The 20,176-nt window shown below is 46.8% G+C and overlaps 1 protein-coding gene across 3 annotated transcripts in view; it reads left to right on the top strand.

Annotated features, from left to right (window-relative positions):
• DAO (D-amino acid oxidase) overlaps positions 1–20,176 on the top strand; it is a 100,794-nt gene that overhangs the window by 56,888 nt on the left and 23,730 nt on the right. For 2 of the 3 annotated variants that reach the window (XM_075830395.1, XM_075830406.1), the window contains exons 2-3: positions 18,840–19,052; positions 19,953–20,067. In XM_075830395.1, the coding sequence (XP_075686510.1) occupies positions 18,859–19,052; positions 19,953–20,067 (309 nt within the window). In that variant the 5' untranslated portion in view covers positions 18,840–18,858. Of the gene's footprint in view, positions 1–10,513; positions 10,620–18,839; positions 19,053–19,952; positions 20,068–20,176 lie in introns of those variants that run through there. The other variant, XM_075830386.1, reaches the window with a different exon arrangement.

Here is a 20,176-nt window from a genome sequence, read left to right on the forward strand (position 1 = left end):
CAAGGAACCTGGGAGAAAACCTGTACGATCGCACCCTGAGCCGGATATTCCTAGAGGACAGCCAGACCTTAGTGCCTGGAAGAAACTGGGGAGGCTCTCGTCTTCTTGCGTCTGCCTTTCTTTTCATGCGGTCAACCGCCAGCAGAATAGAATATCGGGTCTGCTGCCAGATTTGTAGAAAGTCCCTGAATGCAGAGTCAGCTGCAGGCACCTGGGACGTTGGGGAAACAGGGAGAGGTATTCGTGGGTGTTGGCCATAGACAATGAAGAATGGACTGGAGGCGGTGGACTCACTAGTGTGGCTGTTGTAGGAGAACTCAGCCCAAGGAAGCAGCTGCACCCAGTCATCATGCTGCCTGGAGATAAAGTGTCATAGATAGTTCTCCATAATCTGATTTATTCTCTCGACTTGATCATTGGACTGGGGATGGTAGGCAGAGGAAAAGTCCAACTTCACACCGAGGAGTCCGCAGAGGGCTCTCCAGAACTTTGAGGTGAACTGAACCCTCCGATCTGACAAAATATGCAGACGGAAGATGTGTTGGATGAAGAGATTAGCCAGTCGGGAAGCGGACGGTAGGCCGGTCAGTGGAACGAAATGAGCCATCTTGGAGAATTGGTCCACCACCACCCAGACCGTACTGCAACCAGCAAAGAGGCAGGTCCGTGACAAAGTCCATAGCAATATGTTCCCAGGGGGCATTGGGCAGAGACAGCGGCTGGAGCAGGCCCGCCGGTTTGGAGTGGGCAACTTTATTTTCTGCACACACCGTGCAGGAGGAGACAAGGTCAGTGATGTCTTTGGGCAGCGTGGGCCCCCAGAACTGACGAGCAATCAGGTCGTGGGTCTTACGGACACCCGCGTCACCTGCCAGTTTGGAACTGTGTCCCCAGTGGAGGATTCTTCTTCTGTCTGCTAGACGCACAAAAGTCTTCCCTGGGGGAATGTCTCCAACTTGCAGAGGGTTGACAGGGATTATGCAGGACGGATTAATGATATTCTGTGGAGACTCCATAGTGTCCTCTGTCTCAAACGAACTGGACAAGGCATCGGCCATTACATTCTTGTCGGCCGGACGGTAGTGGAGCTCAAACTGGAACCAGGCAAAGAATAGCGACCACCTGGCCTGACGTGGATTCAGTCGTTGGGCCGTCTGGAGATAAGTGAGGTTCTTGTGATCAAGATGGAATGAACTGCGCCCTCTAATAAATGTCTCCACTCCTCCAGAGCCAATTTGATGGCCAATAACTCCCTATCCCCAATCAAGTAGTTGCGTTCTGTGGAAGAGAAGAGCTTAGAGTAATAGCCACATACCTGGCTTCTGGAGTCCACACCTTGGCGTTTATGCCTTTCTTGGTGAGGTTAGAGATAGGAGATGTTGGTGAGGAGAAGTTTGGAATGAACTGTCTGTAGAAATTGGCGAATCCCAGGAAGCGCTGTATGGCCCTCCAGTCTTGAGGGCGTGGCCATTCCAGGATGGCCTTTACCTTTTCAGGATCCATCTTGAGACCTTGATTCGAGATGATGTAGCCCAGGAAGTGTAGAGCATCTCTCTCAAACACGCACTTCTCCAACTTGGCGTATAGGCGATTCTCCCTTAACCGTTGCAAAACTTGTCGGACATGTCTCCGATGAGTCATTGGATCTGGAGAAAAAATCAAGATGTCATCAAGATAGACCACAGCACAAACATAGAGGAGGTCATGGAAAATGTGATTAACGAACTCTTGGAAGACCGCGGAAACATTACACAGGCCGAAGGGCATTACTAGATGTTCATAGTGTCCGTCACGGGTGTTGAATGCCGTCTTCCATTCGTCACCCCGGTGAATCCCGATTAGGTTGTAAGCCCCACGCAGGTCTAGCTTTGAAAAAATCTTGGCTCCACATATGTGATGAAACAGTTAAGAAATCAATGGCAACGGATACCTATTTTTTACCGTGATCTGGTTGAGACCCCAGTAGTCGATGCAAAGACGCAGAGAACCATTCCTTTTCTTGATGATGAAAACCCCACTGTCACGTTGGGTTCGTGGACCCACTAGGCTGTACCGCCTTGACGGTATGGCAGATGGCCAACAGGGCGCAGGTCACAGTCTATAGATCGTATAGTGTACCTGTGGCAGCTCGGACAGTAGCAAGGTCAGCGGAACGAAGTGGGCCATCTTTGAAAATCGGTCCACCACCACCCAGACAGTACAGAGGGAGGTAGGTCCGTAACAAAGTCCATAGCTATATGCTGCCAGGGAGCATCGGGCACAGGCAATGGCTGGAGCAGACCAGCAGGTCTGGAGTGAGCGACCTTGTTAGCTCCACACACTGAGCAGGAAGAAACAAAGTCCATAATGTCTTTGGGCAGCGTGGGCCACCAGAAATGACGGGCAATCAGGTCTCGGGTTTTACGGGTCCCCGCGTGACTTGCCAGTCTAGAGCAGTGTCTCCAGAGGAGGATTCTCCTTCTGTCACCCAGGTGCATAAAGGTCCTCCCTGGAGAATTGTCCCCAACTTGCAGGGGGTTGACAGAGACAATGCAAGACGGGTCAATAATATTCTGTGGAATTTACATGGTGTCCTCTGTCTCGAAAGATCTGGTCAAGGCATCGGCCCACACATTCTTGTCAGCCGGGCGATAATGGAGCTCAAACTGGAACCTGGTAAAGAACAGCGACCACCTGGCCTGACGAGGATTCAGCGGTTGGGCCGTCTGGAGATAGGTGAGATTCTTGGAAAATTAGGATGGGATGAGCTGCGCCCTCTAGTAGATATCTCCACTCCTCCAGAGCCAACTTGATGGCCAGTAACTCCCGATCCCCAATCGCGTAGTTGCATTCTGCGGAAGAGAAGAGCTTAGAGAAATATCCATATACCATTGACTTGCCCTTGGAACCTCTCTGGAAGAGGAGTGCACCAGCACCGACAGAGGAGGCGTCCACCTCCAACGAGAACTGTAGAGAAACATCTGGATGATGGAGGATAGAGGCTGACATGAAGGCACTCTTCAGGCTATTGAATGCGGACTCTGGCTCAGGAGTCCACACCTTGGCGTTCATGCCCTTCTTGGTGAGGTTAGAGATAGGAGAAGTCAGTGAGAAGTTTGGGATGAACTGTCTGTAAAAATTGGCGAATCCCAGATAGCGCTGTATGGCCTTCAAGCCTTGAGGGCGTGGCCATTCCAGGACGGACTTTACCTTTTCAGGATCCATCTCGAGACATCGAATCGAGACGATGTAGCCCAGGAAGGGTAGAGCATCTTTCTCAAACACGCACTTCTCCAACTTGGCGTACAGACGATTCTCCCTTAGCAGCAAAACTTGACGGACATGTCTCTGATGAGTCATAGGATCTGGAGAAAAAATTAAGATGTCATCAAGATAGACTACTACACAAAAATAGAGGAGATCACGGACGATGTCATTAACAAACTCCTGGAAGACCGCGGGAGCATTACACAGGCCAAAGGGCATTACTAGATATTCATAGTGTCCGTCACGGGTGTTAAATGCAGTCTTCCATTCGTCACCCCGGCGAATCCCACGCATACGATCAAACAGTTCTGAGATTAATGGCAATGGATACTTATTTTTCACCGTGATCTGGTTGAGACCCCGGTAGTAGATACAAGGACGCAGGGAGCCATCCTTTTTCTTGACGAAGAAGAACACGGCTCCTGCCGGGGAGGAAGATTTCCGTATGAAGCCCCTCTCCAAGTTCTCTTTAACATAGGCGGACATGGACAGAGTCTCTGGCAAGAAGAGAGGATATACCCTACCTTGGGGAAGGGATGCACCAGGAATCAGCTCGATAGGACAGTCATATGCCCGGTTTAAAGGCAGCGTCTCCGCCTCCCTCTTGCTGAAGACGTCCGAAAATGCAGCATAATGACCAGGTAATCCTGCCAATGAATGAGACAGAGGAGGCTGAGCCGAACGAATCTGTACCAGGCAACGGTTGAGACACTCGGGACCCCACTGGAAAACCTCTCCAGAATTCCAGTCCAGGACTGGGGCATGTAGTCGGAGCAAGTACAGGCCCAGCAGCACAGGATTGACGGCTTTAGCCAGGACAAAGAACGAGAGGAGCTCGGAATGGAGGGCTCCCACTTGGAGCCTCAGAGGTTTGGTCACAGCTACAATTGGGTCTGGCAGAGGTAGTCCATTTACAGATGCAACCATCAACAGCCTCTCCAGAGGGGTTGTGGGCAATTGGAGAAGATTCACCAGGTCTCTACGAATGAAAGTAGCAGTGGATTCAGAGTCCAGCTATGCAGAGACCCGATGCGTTATCTCGCCGGACACTATGGTCACGGGAATGGACAATTTAGACAAAAGTCCTTCTTTACCCAGGGTTGTCTCTCCCACCAACCCTAGGCTCTTGGGCTTTTGGGGAAACAGATGCACAAGATAGCCTCCGAGGCCGCAATATAGATAGAGTCCCAAGTGTCTGCGTTGTCTCTCCTGGGTAAACAGCTTAAACTGGTCCGTTCTCACAGACTCCTTAGGAGGATCAGAATCTGAGGACAGCAGGGGTTGCTGCAAAGTTGGAACCGGGCGAGGGAGTCCTCCCTCCTGACGAGCTTCTTGGAGCTGTTCTCGGATCCTTATATCAATCCGGGCGGCCAGAAGGATGAGGTCATCCAGGGCAGATGGTAGATCTCGGGCGCCAAGCTTGTACTTAATCTTAATAGATGACAACATGTAGAAAAGAAGACAGCACGGCACTCACCATTTGCAAAAGGTTTCTCTTTATTCCAAGATTGAGGCAGGCAACACGGGATTCAAAAGACAACAGAGCCGACTGTTTCACGTCCTTCTGACACTTTATTAAGGCATACTGGGATTCAGTGCATACACACTTAAATAACCACACCTTGTATCATCATAGCACTTCCTGTACTCACAGTAATACAAATAAAAACATCAAATATTTATAGAAACACATACATGTTACAAGTATCAGATCAATAAACTAAGTACAATGTGTCAAGCATACCTATTTGAAGGTTCTATTTTATTTTAAAAAAGCTGATAGGTCATTCCTATCATTCAAACCCAGGGGTCCCAGTGCCTCTGTTTTTATTATCCAATTTGCTTCACAGCGGAGTAGCTTGAAGTGTCGTTCTCCACCCTCACATGGGGCGAACACACGTTGTATTCCAGCACAAGATAAACATTTTGGATTTCCTCCATGTACTTCCCGTATATGGGATATAAATTTTGGGGAACCTTTCCTGTCCCAATGGAATACATATGTTCACGAACGCGTTTGAATAATGGGCGAATAGTTTTCCCTATATAGAAAAATTGACAAGGAGAGAAAACGGCATATACCAGGTAATTCGATTTACACATGATCAGGCTGCTAACATAATGTTTGACTGCACCCATTTGGACATTATTAAGCCTGCTGACAAGGGAGGGAACATTGTGATCATGGAACGAGAATATTATGTAGCAGAATCCATGCGACAATTGAGTAACCCAGATACTTACACTAAATTGAGAGGAGATCCCACAAGTGAATATATACAAAAACTCCACTCCCTTTTGAGAAAAGGTATGATATTAAATGTTTTCTCCAAATGCCAGGCAGAGCAATTATTACCTGAAAATCCTGTCAAACCATACTGGTATTTTTTACCTAAAATCCACAAGACCTATGTTAATCCACCAGGAAGGCCCTAACTGAACCTCTTTCCAGCTACCTAGATTGGTATCTACGCTCTCTATTGAAAAGTGTTCCCTCATATTTGCTAGATACAAAAGCACTATTACAAGACTTCATTGATTTCCAGTGGAATAAAGGTGATAGCCTTGCCACTATTGACGTGACAAGTCTATATACCAGAATCTGCCACACTGATGGCCTAGGTGCTATCAGATCCTTTTTAGATAGAACAGGGAAAAGTGAGGAAACCATAAATTTTATTTGTGAGTCACTTGATTTTGTGCTCACTCATAACGCTTTTTGCTTTGGAGAGCAATGGTTTGCACAATGTACTGGTACAGCAATGGGGACCCCAGTTGCTCCTACATATGCAAACTTATTTTTGGCCAGATTGGAAGAAAAATATATATATAACGTTAACAATCCGTATATTAAATATATTAGACACTGGTCAAGATTTATTGACGATGTCATAATAGTGTGGTCGGGGACACAAGAACAGTTTGGTGAATTTGTGGAGTACATTAATACCAATGATGTGAATATGGAATTTACAGCTCATTTTGGAGGTACTACTGTAGAGTTCCTTGATGTTAGAATAACAGTAGATAAGAATGGTTTGCATACAAGTGGTTTTCGCAAACCCACAGCTACTAATGCCCTCTTACATCATAAAAGTTTTCATCCACCTCATATTAAAAGATCATTACCTTATGGTCAATTTCTTAGGCTAAAAAGAATTAATAGTGATCATAACAAATTTTTGGAACAATCTATGGAATTAATGGAACGATTGAGAGCTAGAGGATATAATGATATATTACTGTCAGAATCTTTCTCTAGAGCACCTCCGTGCGATCGTAATACATTACTTTTCAAAAGAAGACAGAAAAATTCGCATAAATAGTGCCATTAGGAAATATTGGCACCTTATAGAGGCAGATGTTAATTTAGCGGAGAAAGCATGTTATCCCCCTGTGGTCTCATTCAGATGATGCAAAAACCTGGGAGACTAACTAGTTACAGACCGTTTTTCGGCAACTCAAAGTAAAAAAAGTAACTGGCTCAAAGATATAGCCCCAATAGGTAATCACAAATGTGGTGATTGTTCATTTTGTGGACAGATGAAAATAGGGAAAAATTTCCAAATGGGTGCAGTCAAACATTATGTTAGCAGCCTGATCACGTGTAAATCGAATTACCTGGTATATGCCGTGTTCTGTCCTTGTCAATTTTTCTATATAGGGAAAACTATTCGCCCATTATTCAAATGCGTTCGTGAACATATATATTCCATTGGGACAGGAAAGGGTTCCCCAAAATTGATATCCCATATACGGGAAGTACATGAAGGAAATCCAAAATGTTTATCTTTTCCTGGAATACAACGTGTGTTCGCCCCATGTGAGGGTGGAGACCGACACGTCAAGCTAGTCCGCTGTGAAGCAAATTGGATAATAAAAACAGAGGCACTAGGACCCCTGGGTTTGAATGATAGGAATGACCTATCAGCTTTTTTAAAATAAAATAGAACCTTCAAATAGGTATGCTTGACTCATTGTACTTAGTTTATTGATCTGATACTTGTAACATGTATATGTTTCTATAAATATTTGATGTTTTTATTTGTATTACTGTGAGAAGAGGAAGTGCTATGATGAGACATGGTGTGGTTATTTAAGTGTGTGTGCACTGAATCCCAGTATGCCTTAATAAAGTGTCTGAAGGACGTGAAACAGTCGGCTCTGTTGTCTTTTGAATCCCGTGTTGCCTGCCTCAATCTTGGAATAAAGAGAAACCTTTTGCAAATGGTGAGTGCCGTGCTGTCTTCTTTTCTACATGTTGTCATTTGCTAAAACTAACTTCAACACGCACTGAGCACCGCCAGACAAAGGATGTAGAACCACAGGTCCCAGCGAGCTGAAGCACAGAGTCTGTGACATTGCCCACGGAGGTGTCTCCCTGGCGTAGGTTCAGCAAGGAGGCGGCTGCAGACGAGACTCGTCCAGGCTCCTCAAACACCGTGCAAAATGTCCGTAGGAACCCCTGGAAGTCACGGGTCTCTGGTCCTTGTCTCTCCCAGATAGGGTTCGCCCATGCAAGGGCCCTGCCAGTGAGGAGAGAGACGATGAAAGCGATCCTTGCGCCATCAGACGAAAATGCCCTTTCATACAGGCTAAAGTGGATCTGGCACTGGTTCAAAAATCCACAGCAGGTCCCCGTGTCTCCATCATAGCGGTCAGGATGCGGCAAAGAAAATCGGGGATCTGTACTGCCAGGAGGTGTAGTAGGAAGAACGGCAGCTTGCACCTCCAGCCGACATGCAATAATGTTCAATGCCTGGAGGAGTTGGTCCTTTCGAGACCGGAGGTCTAGCATATCCGCCCGCATCTCTTGTGACGTCATCATGGTCTTGGATTGACCAGCGGGGTCCATGACCTGAGCTTACTGTGACATTGGGTACGTGGACCCACTGGGCCGTACCGCCTTGACGGTATGGCAGCTGGCCAACAGGACACAGGTCACAAGCTATAGTTCGTATAGGTGTACCTGTGGTAGCTCAGACAGTAGCAAGACAGGCTCGGCTGGGACTTAGGCAGCAGGCAGGCACCTGGCGTGGTTAAGCAGGACAGGCTTGGTACTCAGCGCAGCATGACTCCAACTCAATACAGCACTTGACTAGGATAGCGCGGGATACAGGTTACAGGTAGCAGGAACGGGAAACACTGGGAACTGGAAAACAGTTAGGAGACCATTTGCATAGACAGACTAGCGTAACGAAAACAAAGCTCAGGCAAGGCAGGAAGGGGCTGGGCCCCTCTTATAGTCCAGGGTGCTCATGGCCCAATTTTGTCCTTTAATTCAGGTGTGCGCCTTGGCCCGGGACCCGGCCGGGAGAACCGGAAGTGAGCGCTGGCGTCTCCTGAGAAGGAGATGGGGACCAGCGCTCACAGATCCATGGCTGCGGCCGTCAGGAGGTGAGTGAGCCTGACGTGCCGCGGCCATGGGCATGACATCCTGTAAGACCCAGCCAATGAGATCAGGATGCCTGAACATACTGGGACTAAAAACAATCAGTTTGCCATCCAGCTTTTGTATATATTTAGTGCCATTGCTTAGTAGTCAGTGGTACATTCAATGGCCTAAACACAGGTGGTCCAGTGGTTTTATGACTCATGTGGTCAGCGTTGATTCTAATATAGGAAAATATAAATGTCCCACAAATTACAGGAGCTTAGCCAGGGGCGTAACTAGGAAAGACTGGGCCCCATAGCAAACTTTTGACTGGGGCCCCCCCCTCCCCAGCCCCCTCTGTAGATAACGCCATATAACCTCCACTGTAGAAAATGGCATATAGCCCCCCCTGTAGAGAACGCCATACAGCCCCCCCCTGTAGAGAACGCCATACAGTCCCCCTGTAGATAACGCCATACAGACCCCCCTGTAGATAACGCCGTACAGAACCCCCCCTGTAGATAACGCCATACAGAGTCCCCCCTGTAGATAACACCATACAGAGTCCCCCCAGTAGATAACGCCATACAGCCCCCATGTAGGTAACGCCATACAGCCCCCCCTGTAGGTAACACTATACAGCCCCCCCTGTAGGTAACACCAGACAGACCCCCCCTGTAGGTAACGCCATACAGTCCCCCTGTAGGTAACGCTATACAGCCCACCCTGTAGGTAACGCTATACAGCCCCCTGTAGGTAACGCTATACAGCCCCCCTGTAGGTAACGCTATACAGCCCCCCCTGTAGGTAGCGCTATACAGCCCCCCCTGTAAGTAACGCCATGCAGCCCCAACCCCCCAAAAAAATCAGACCTACAGTGTGTCCTACAAAAGACATGTATCCCCTATCCACAGGAAAGGGGATACATGTGTGATCGCTAGCACTGATAGGGAGAACGGGGGACCGAAAGTCCCCCGAAGTTCTCCATGACAAACCTCTGACTTCCGGAGTCTGCGCAGCTCAATAAAAATGAAAGGAGCGCTGGTCACGCATGCGCACAAGCGACACCACGCTCCATTCATTTCTACGGAGCTGCCGACACAGACCCCGGAAGTCCGAGGTTTGTGATGGAGAACTTCAGGGGACTTTCAGTCCCCCGTTCTCTCTATCAATGCCAGCGATCACACATGTATCCCCTATCCTGTGGATAGGGGATACATGTATTTTGTTTAATGGCAGAGTGGGGAGATACCTCCCTGCTCTGCCGTAGTGTTTAGTGGCGTCCCGCTGTAGCAGCCTTAGCGGCTGCTAGCGGAGCCTCCGGCTACGGCTGCTACAGCGGTAGTTACGCCACTGAGCTTAGCTAAGCTGTTAAAATGTGTGTTATGTTTTTAGGTTGTAAACGGTTTCTACTGGTGAGCAACAGATTTATCTTTGTAGCTGTGAGCTCTAATACAAGATATAACACAGTAATCCAATGTATTTACAACAAAACAAATGCCTTCCTTACCGTGCTTGTCACAGTTGTCCCTATATAGTGCCTGCCATAGATGCTGCACTTACAGCCACACATGCATCCTATAGTGCCAGCTAAACATGCCCCATTTCCAGCCACATGTTTGATTCAACTGAATTGGAAAAAAATACATTTGGTAAAAGAAATACGTATTTTTAAAAATATCAAATAATAATAGCACAAATACTTTGATAAATGTGTGCCAAACAGTGCCATAGACATGTAATAATATACGCTGTACAAGCAATAAAACTTTTTTAGCTATAGAAACAGTTGAAGCTGTAATTTTTCGTTTAGCCACTGAAGTGCTGCAAACATCAGGCTGTATTGTATTCAAACCATAGAGTTAAACGGAAAATGAAAGTTTACAGAGACACTTCCTTGTGTGTCATCTGCTGGCTCCATGCTTGTGGGGAGCTGAATCTGTTCATTTTGTGCTATGTTCTGGAAAGGCGCCTCATCATGTCTGCTTTCCTCTGCCAGGTACTGCTCTCTTATTGTTCAATGCCACATTGTATAATTACCATACTAGGTTGGCATATTGCCAGATCACAACCCCCTACTGCAACTTACTGCTTGATTCTAGTAACTCCAATTTAAAGGAACAGTACAACTAAAATGTTAAAGTTACCATATATTAGGTAGTTAGTAAAGTAACTTAGAAGTACATCTGTAAAGAGGCAACATTTAATATTATGTTTATAGATACACAGCTAACAGCATATATATATATATATATATATATATATATATATATATAATTTGTAGTTGCTACTAACAAAAACACTCTTCTTCTTTGTAACCGCTATTTCCAATCCATTCCCCCTTGGGTAATAGGCATCCGCCAGGTAAAACAGCTCTTAGGGTATGTTCCTACAGGTCAGATACGCTGCATAACAGTATGCAACATATCCAACGTAGAACCTGCAGGGAATTCCGGACGAAAAACCGAGGCAAATTGTGGTGCAGGTTTTCAGACGGAATCTCTGCTGCGGAAAACAGAGTATAAAAAAACCCAGCCGTTACGTACCCCCAGGCGTTGTCATAGCGACGTGTCCTTCTTTTCTCCGTGCAGCCCGGCCTCCTGTGAGGATGCTGCAACCCATGTGACCGCTGCAGCCTGTGATTAGCTGCAGCAGTCACATGGGTTGAAATGTCATCTCAGAAGGCTGGGCTGCACGGAGAACAGAGGGACACGTCACTATGATAATACCCGGGAGGCACACATTGGCTTTTTTATTTTATTTAAAACAAAGAAAAGGTTTATTTTTTCAGATTTGTGATTTTTGAAGCAGAAACGCAGCGTTTCTGCTGCAGAGATCGCAACATATGCTATTTGTTGCAGGTTTTCCCCATTAAATTTCGCCACTGAATCCCACAGGATAAATTGACATGCTGCGGATTTAAAAATCGGACTGCATGACAATTTATGAATGTTTTCGTAGAAGATTTTTTTTCCCAGCCTGTGGATGAGATTTGTTCAAATCTCATCCACTTTGCTGCTACTGTAAATGCTGCAGATTTTCTGCACATAATTCCGTTGCAGAAATTCCACAGCGTTTAAGCTACGTGTGAACCCGGCCTAATTCACAATGAGCAACCGCATTGTTTTTCTCCTATTTTTTCACAGGATGTCAGTGCAGGGAAATTAGGGTCAGTATGCATTACCTCCCAACTTTTGAATTCGGAAAAGAGGGACATTTTAAGCCACGCCCCCTAACCCCGCCCAATATCCCGCATAAACACATCAAATCACGGCCAGATCCTTCTGCAAATAACAAGCGCATATTCTCACTGCGGATCTCTAGACTGTCTGGATATCACAGATATTATGGATCCGGTTATATCGTCTTTATGTTACATTTCCTATCTTGGGTATAACATTTGCTCATCACGGCAGCTGCTGCAGGACAAACCAAAAGGCTGAGAACAATGAAAGTCAAGAGGGAGACCCTGTGGTGGATGACTTTTCAATTGACAGGTAGCAGAGTTACATGATGGGGATTTTTTTTTTCCAGTTGTGTAACTCTGCTACCGGTCAATGGAAAAATCATCCACCAGAGCCCCCCTGTAGATTGCTCCACACACAGCCCCCCTGAACATCGCGCTAGACACAGCCCCCCTGTAGATAGCTCCACACACGTCCCCCTGTAGATAGTGCCAGACACAGCCCCCCTGTACATAGCGCCAGATACAGCCCCCCTATAGATAGCTCCAGACACAGCCCCCCTGTACATAGCGCCAGATACAGCCCCCCTGTGGATAGCATCAGATACAGCCCCCTGTACATAGCGCCACACACAGCCCCCTGTAGATAGCGCCACACACAGCCCCCTGTAGATAGCTCCAGACACAGCCCCCTGTACATAGCTCCACACACAGACCCCTGTAGATAGCACCAGATACAGCCCCCCTGTACATAGCGTCAGATACAGCCCCCTGTAGATAGTGCCACACACAGCCCCCTGTAGATAGCGCCAGACACAGCCCCCTGTAGATAGCGCCAGATACAGCCCCCCTGTACATAGCGTCAGATACAGCCCCCTGTAGACAGTGCCACACACAGCCCCCTGTAGATAGCTCCACACACAGCACCCTGTACATAGCGCCACACACAGCCGCCTGTAGATAGCTCCACACACAGCACCCCAGTAGCTAGCTCCACACACAGTCCCCCTGTAGGTGCCACATTGCCGCCAGAGCGGAGAGCGGTAGAGGTAGGCTTTATTCACACGACAGGGTCTGAGTGTCGGCCGATAAAAACTGCCATTTTGGGCCGTTTTTCCCGGCCGTTTTGCATCCTTTCCGATTCCGTTCCGGGCTGTGTTGCCATTTTTAACGCCCGATTTTGACCCGTTTTGCATTCGTTTTTTTTCCCTGTTTTAAAATCGGATGAATTTAATTTCAATTTGTTGCCACACACAGCCCTCTGTAGATAATGCCACAGCCCCCTTTAGGTAATGCCACCCAGCCCCCTTTAGGTAATGCCACCCAGCCCCCTGTAGATAATGCCACCCAACCCCCTGTAGGTAATGCCACCCAGCCGCCTGTAGGTAATGCCACCCAGCCCCCTGTAGGTAATGCCACACAGCCCCCTGTAGGTTGCACCTATCCCCCCCTTCCAGGAGAAGTCACTGACTTCAATGTCCATAGAATGGACGGTGTTGTCACTGACTTCTCCTGGAGAGGAATCCCCGGCCACAGGGTCGGGGATTCCGCTTCAGAAGTGAATGACGTAACTGTGTCCATATACTGTATGGACAGTGTGGTCACTCACTTCTTCTGTAGCGGAATCCCGGCCACAGGGTCGGGGATTCCGCTTCACAAGTGAGTGACGTCACTGTGTCCATATATGGACAGTGTAGTCACACACTTCTCCTGTAGCAGAATCCCCAATCCCCGGCCGGGGATTGGGGATTCTGACTCCTACAGGGAGCAAAAAAAGACCCTCCTCCTCCTCACATGCACTCTGCACTGTGAGGAGGAGGAGAGAGAGCGCAAGCGACGGAAGACACGGCCGTCACTCGGGACACATTCCGGTGATGGCCGTGTATTACCCGGCCACCTAGACTTCTATGGGAGCCGGGCGGCCGGGTAAACGGACGAAAATAGGGCATGTCCTAATCGGTCGTGTGAAAAGCCCCATTAGGGTTCTATTGTTCCTACTGCAGCCGTGTGACAGCCGTTTTATGAACGGCCGTCACCCGGCCGGGAAACCCTGTCGTGTGAATAAGGCCCTACTTAGCCGGCCCTACTGCTGCCACTCTCCGCTCTGCTGTAACGTCACTCACCGTCAGAAGAAGGCAGGAGTCTTGCAGCGGCGTTCTCACTAGTGTCGATGCCGGCCCTGGGAGTGAACCAGTCCAGTCACCTGACCGGTGAGGTCAGATGACAGGTCAGGTGACAGGTCAGGTGACTGGACTGGTCCACTCACGGGCCGGCATTGATCCCAGTGAGAACACCGCCGCAAGACTCCTGCCTTCTTTTGAACGCTGCTGCAGTCAGCAGCGATCAGCTGTTCTGATGCAGCGCCCAGCGGGATATTTTGCAGACCGCCCGGGACGGCGGGACAGCGGTGAAAAATCGGGACTGTCCCGCCGGATCTGGGACGGTTGGGAGGTATGCAATGCTACTCTGCTGCATAAAAAACAACAACTTTATTTACTCACAAACAACGTAGAGAATGCACATATAACAGAGATACTACATTTACCTCCAATGCTCAACTTGAGTTTCACTCTTGCTGGCATCTATGGGAGCTTGATGTTATATGTGAATTTTCTACATTGTTTTGTGAATAAAAGAAGTTGTTTTAAATCCAGTGAAGTAGCCACATAAGTAAAAACTGATTACGGTTATATAAGGATATTAAGATGGTGTTTTCATTAATCATGCAAACCGTATCTGTGCCCGTAAGAAACAAGGCATAGTTCCAATATTTCTCCATTTATGCCTTCACGCCCTTTATGCCCTGACTTCCTTGTGAGCTTGTAAAGGGTTTATATGTATACTTATACACAGCAGCCAACTGGGACAGAGCCTCTGATAAGACAGGGTGTTTGCTTAAAACTACTTCGTATTTTCTGTAGGCACTGTAGCTAATGTGGAGCCAAGTATCTGTCGCCGTTCTTGTGTTACAATTAATGTTATATTAAAATATATTCTCATGTAAGGATTAAATTAATTGATCTCTCTTTTTAGCCACTTCCTGCAATGCAAAATGGGAAGGGCTAAAAGGGGCTCCCTCTATTAGCCCATCGGCGCCCTGCAACGCTATCACGGGGTCAGAGGCGTAGCTAATAGCTCGTGGGCCCTGGTGCAAAAGTTCTGCCCCCTCCTGCCCGGGTTATAGAAAACCCTATTCACATGCATGGCATGTGAAGAAGAGACAAAGAGGGATGAAGAGATGGAGGGAGTGATGGAGAGATGGAGGGAGGGGGGTTTGGAGAAGCACTTACCACCTTGGGGCTCTGTATAAGGACCTGACTAGTGGGCATGCCTTCTCTCCTGCAGATAGTCTGCTTCTTCACTGTGGTAGAAGGACATGATTGGTGGGTGGGGTCACATGGCAATGACGTAATCAAAGGTCCTTTAGCCCACTAAGTAAGGCTCTATTCACACGACAGGATCCGAGTGTCAGCCGATAAAAACAGCCGTTTTGGTATGTTTTTCTCGGCCGTTTTGCATCCGTTCTGTTTCCGTTCCAGGCCGTGTTCCCATTTTTAACGTCCGATTTTGACCCGTTTTGCAACCCTATTTTTCCCTGTCCTTTTTAAAAAACAGATGAATTTCATTTGTAAATTCTTTTCCACACACTTCCCTCTGTAGATACTGCCACACACTGCCCTCTGTAGATACTGCCACGGCCCCCCTGTAGGTAGTACCCCACAGCCCCCTGTAGGTAGTGACACACAGCCCCCCTTGTAGGTAGTGCCATGCAGCCCCCTGTAGGTAGTGCCACACATTCCCCCTGTAGGTAGTGCCACACAGCACCCTGTAGGTAGTGCCACACAGCCCCCTGTAGGTAGTGCCACATAGTCCACCTTGTGGGTAGTACCATGCAGCCCACTTGGGGGTAGTGCCACACAGCCCACTTTGGGGTAGTGCCACACAGCCCACTTTGGGGTACTGCCACACATCTCCCCTGCAGGTAGTGCCACCCATCTCCCCTGTAAGTAGTGCCACACAGCCCCCTGTAGGTAATGACCACACAGCCCCCCTGTAGGTAGTGCCACACAGACCCCTGTAGGTAGTGCCACATAGTCCCCCTTGTGGGTAGTACCATGCAGCCCACTTGGGGGTAGTGCCACACAGCCTACTTTGGGGTAGTGCCACACAGCCCACTTTGGGGTACTGCCACACATCTCCCCTGCAGGTAGTGCCACACATCTCCCCTGTAAGTAGTGCCACACAGCCCCCTGTAGGTAATGACCACACAGCCCCCCTGTAGGTAGTGCCACACAGTCCCCTGTAGGTAGTGCCACACTGCCCCCTTTAGGTTGTGCCACACTGCCCCCTGTAAGTAGTGCCATACAGCCCCCTGTAGGTAATGCCACACTGCCCCCCTGTAGGTAATGCTACACAGCCCCCTTTTACATAGCACCACACCACCCCCATAGATAGCACCACCCTACCTTCCTCTAGATAGCACCACTGTAGGGGACCGTTCCAGGAGAAGTCTGACTTCAATGTCCATATATGAAGAGTGAAGTCAGGGACTTCTCCTGGATTGAAATCACCGGCCACAGTGCCGGGGATTCCGTTTCAGGAGTAGGGGACCGTGCCAGGAGAAGTCCCTGACGTGACTGTCCATATATAGACAGTGATGTTAGGGACTTCTCATGGAGCGGAATCTCCGGCCACAGCTTCGGCAACCCTGTGGCTGGGGAATGGTGGATTCCGCTCCAACAGCGCGAAAAAAATACCCTCCTCCTCCTCCTCACATGCACTTCGCACTGTGAGAAGAGCGCGAATGAGCGGCAGAAAGCACTGCCGTCACTCGGATCACATCCGAGTGACAGCCGTGCTTTACACTGCCCCATAGACTTCTTTGGGAGCCGCGCGGCTGAGAGAACGTCCGAAAATAGGGCATTCTCCATTTAAAATAAAAAAACTGCAAAAAATCGGCCGTGTCAATAACTCCATTTGGGGTCTATTGTTGCTACTGCGGCCGGGAATTCCTGTTGTGTGAATAGAGCCTGACAGTATCTATCCGGAGCATTTTTATGTAAACCAACCCAGGCAAATGTGGTGTAGGGTGCCTGGGCCCGCTGGCTTCGGGGCCCGTTTGCAATTGCAACTGCTGCGACCACTATAGCCACGCCACTGCACAGGGTGCTGATTTGTTTACATAACAGCCGGGGATTTAACAAAGACACCCAGGTCTTCCAGTGGCATCTGCCTATCTAGTGGGACAAAAAAAACCTGAAATTATGTTTAATAGAGTTAAATAAAATAAATACCCCCCCCCCAAAAAAAAAGAAAAACGCTTTTTTTTATTAAATGCAAATGTTATTTTATTATTTTTTAAAAACTTGAAAAAAAAAATAGATGTATGGTATCACAGCACTTGTAACAAACCTTAGAAAAAAAAAGCGAATACATTATTTAACCCGCATCGTGCGGGGCATAAAATAAATGCAGAAAATAAATAGGAAAGAACAATGTAAGGCTGAGTTCACACGACCGATTTTCAGACGTAATGGAGGCATTTTACGCCTCGAATTACGTCTGAAAAAACGCCTCCAATACGTCGGCAAACATCTGCCCATTACTTTCAATGGGTTTGCCGATGTACTGTGCCGACGACCTGTCATTTTACGCGTCGCTGTCAAAAGACGGCGCGTAAAAATACAGCCTCGTCAAAAGAAGAGCAGGACACTTCTTGGGACGTAATTGGAGCCGTTTTTCATTGACTCCAATGAAGAACCGCTCCAAATTACGTCCGTAGAAGACAACCCGCAAAACGCGATTACGAGCAATTACGTTTGAAATTCAGGAGCTGTTTTCTCCTGAAAACAGCTCCGTAATTTCAGACGTAATTGCAGTTATCGTGTGCACATACCCTAAAACATTTTTACCATTACCCGTAAAATTACACCAATTTTAGTAAAAGGTGAACTAAAGCCATGTTCACATCACATTTGTGATGTACGCTTCACATGCACGCCAGGAAAAGATGTCCTTTTGGCCTCCGTCGGTTTACTATACCAACAACAAAAAAAAAAGTAGTAGTAGTAAACTATGCTTTTTTACAATGAGAGGCTATGGGCGATGTATTCACTGTATGCTTATACAGTGGGATACGTTGAAGCTTTTCTTCGGAGTTATACATCAGGAACTTTTCCCGCTATGTATGTCAAACTAAGGTCCATAGCTGATGCCTGTTTAGTACCATAAAGATAGTAATGTTGTGATAGAGAGCAGCACCGTTACCACAGCAAAACCGCATGACCAATTTTTCCCTGTGTGAGTGTAAAATTCACAGATAACTATGCCACTGGTCAATCAGATAGATAAAATGTAAATTTTATTTTTATTGAAACCATAAAAATGGTAAGTAGCAATTAAAACCACTGGCATGCAAATAGAGCAGGTGCTTACCGAAAAACCCTAATACATCCTAGTACCACCCTAATATGTACTGCACAACGACCACAATAACAACGATCTAGACAAATAGTTGATCATTTGCTCATTCATCGGCTGATCGTTGGCCTGTTTACACAGGGCAATGATGGGGAACGAGCGTTCATATGAACAGTCATTTGCCCGATAACTTGCCCGTGCTCTGTTCATTGTATGACCATTCAGATGAATACAGGGAACTGTGTACACAGCATATTTGTATATGAGTTGATAATAATGTAATGCAGATTAGAAAAATTTGCAAGGGATGTTGCAATGAGCATGTTCTATTAGTAAAGGATAATCAGGGACATCAACCAGAGACATCCTGATCTTCTGTGTTGATCCTCTACCATTAGGCAACTGTTCAAAGCAGGTTTGTCTAGGATACAAAACATGGGGATAGTCACTAGTGTTGTGTTATAGTCAGGAAATAAAGGTTACATTTACACGAGAATATATTCATGTTAGCAATCTGCGGTAGAACTGTTGTAAGCGATCAAATGGCGATTACAGACACGTATTTGCACACATTGTTATTTTTTTCAATAATTGTTAAAAATTTATTTTTTGCAGGGTCATAGTAGCCAGGAAAATGCATGTCGCTATAATCGGATCTGGAGTGATTGGACTCTCCACAGCCCTATGTATTCATGAGCAGTACCAACATTCAGTACATCCTCTCAAGATTGAGGTGTATGCAGACAAGTTTACCCCACTCACCACAAGTGACGGAGCAGCCGGCCTGTGGCAGCCATATCTATATGACAATGGAAACAAGCAGGAGACGTAAGTTCCTGACCTCTACTTTTGACTGTACACAAGGTCCATACATAGTTGCTGGCTTTTTAAATAGCTTCAGGAGCTGTTGTGTAATTCTAGCCTTATTTGTTTCAGCTACACCTCCCCGCCACTAGGGCCGCTGACCAGAAAAGAATGATAATCTGGGTCTGACGACTTAAAACGATAATACTTTGTTAAAAACAGACGACTGTCCCCTAACCAGAGGACAATTGCCTCAGGGACTACCATAAATACAGAGATAGGTGTAATCTTAGGAGATAAATGGGCAGAAGCGTTTGGGCCTCAGTGCAAATACTTTACCTGGGCTCATCACCAATAGACAATGGAAGGGATATATTATGCCATTTTCGCACATTTTCTGGTGAAAAAACAAACCCACAAATTTTGACACACGCTTGTTTTTCTGCAGCTCTTTTCACATAAAAAAGTGGACAGAGCTTATGAGGTGGAGTGGGGCACTGCATAACTCGGTAAATGACACCGCTTTCGCAGAAATAGATACAAACAATCTGCAGAAAATTTTTTTTTTTACATTTTTTAAATTAATACATTTTATTCCTAATTTTAGGTCATATTCACACATAGCAGTAATGGTGCACTGTGTATTTACAAGCCCTTTTTTGTGCTCATGTGTTTAAATACAATAGGAACTCTTACTATTTAAAACTATAACCACAATTGCGGGAAAACCTAAAAAAAACCTGCATGTATACACACATTTTAGCTGTTGTTTCGGTGGTGCGATAATAATGCAGCGATCTGTCGCATCCTTACCACTTAGTATGAAGAAACGCATAGAGAAAATAATTACTTTTAATAATGATTTGTTTTTCTATATCAATTGTTACATTGTTTTTATCATATTGAATTGTTTTTCCTTTTTAGTCAATGGAGCAAGGAAACTTTTGATTATCTCCTAAAATTTGTACACTCTGCAGAAGCCCAGGACATGGGGATATTTTTACAATCTGGATACAACCTGCTGAAAGAACCTGCACCTGTATGTAAAGAGACGATATTTTGTTTGTAATCTTTGTGTGTTTATAGGTTACGATAAATATGGACTCCTGTCGACAGTCACCTACTGAATAACATGTTTCTGTAGTTTC

Source organism: Rhinoderma darwinii, chromosome 1 (genome assembly GCF_050947455.1).
Source record: "Rhinoderma darwinii isolate aRhiDar2 chromosome 1, aRhiDar2.hap1, whole genome shotgun sequence".
In the NCBI taxonomy this organism is placed as follows: Eukaryota; Metazoa; Chordata; class Amphibia; order Anura; family Rhinodermatidae; genus Rhinoderma; species Rhinoderma darwinii.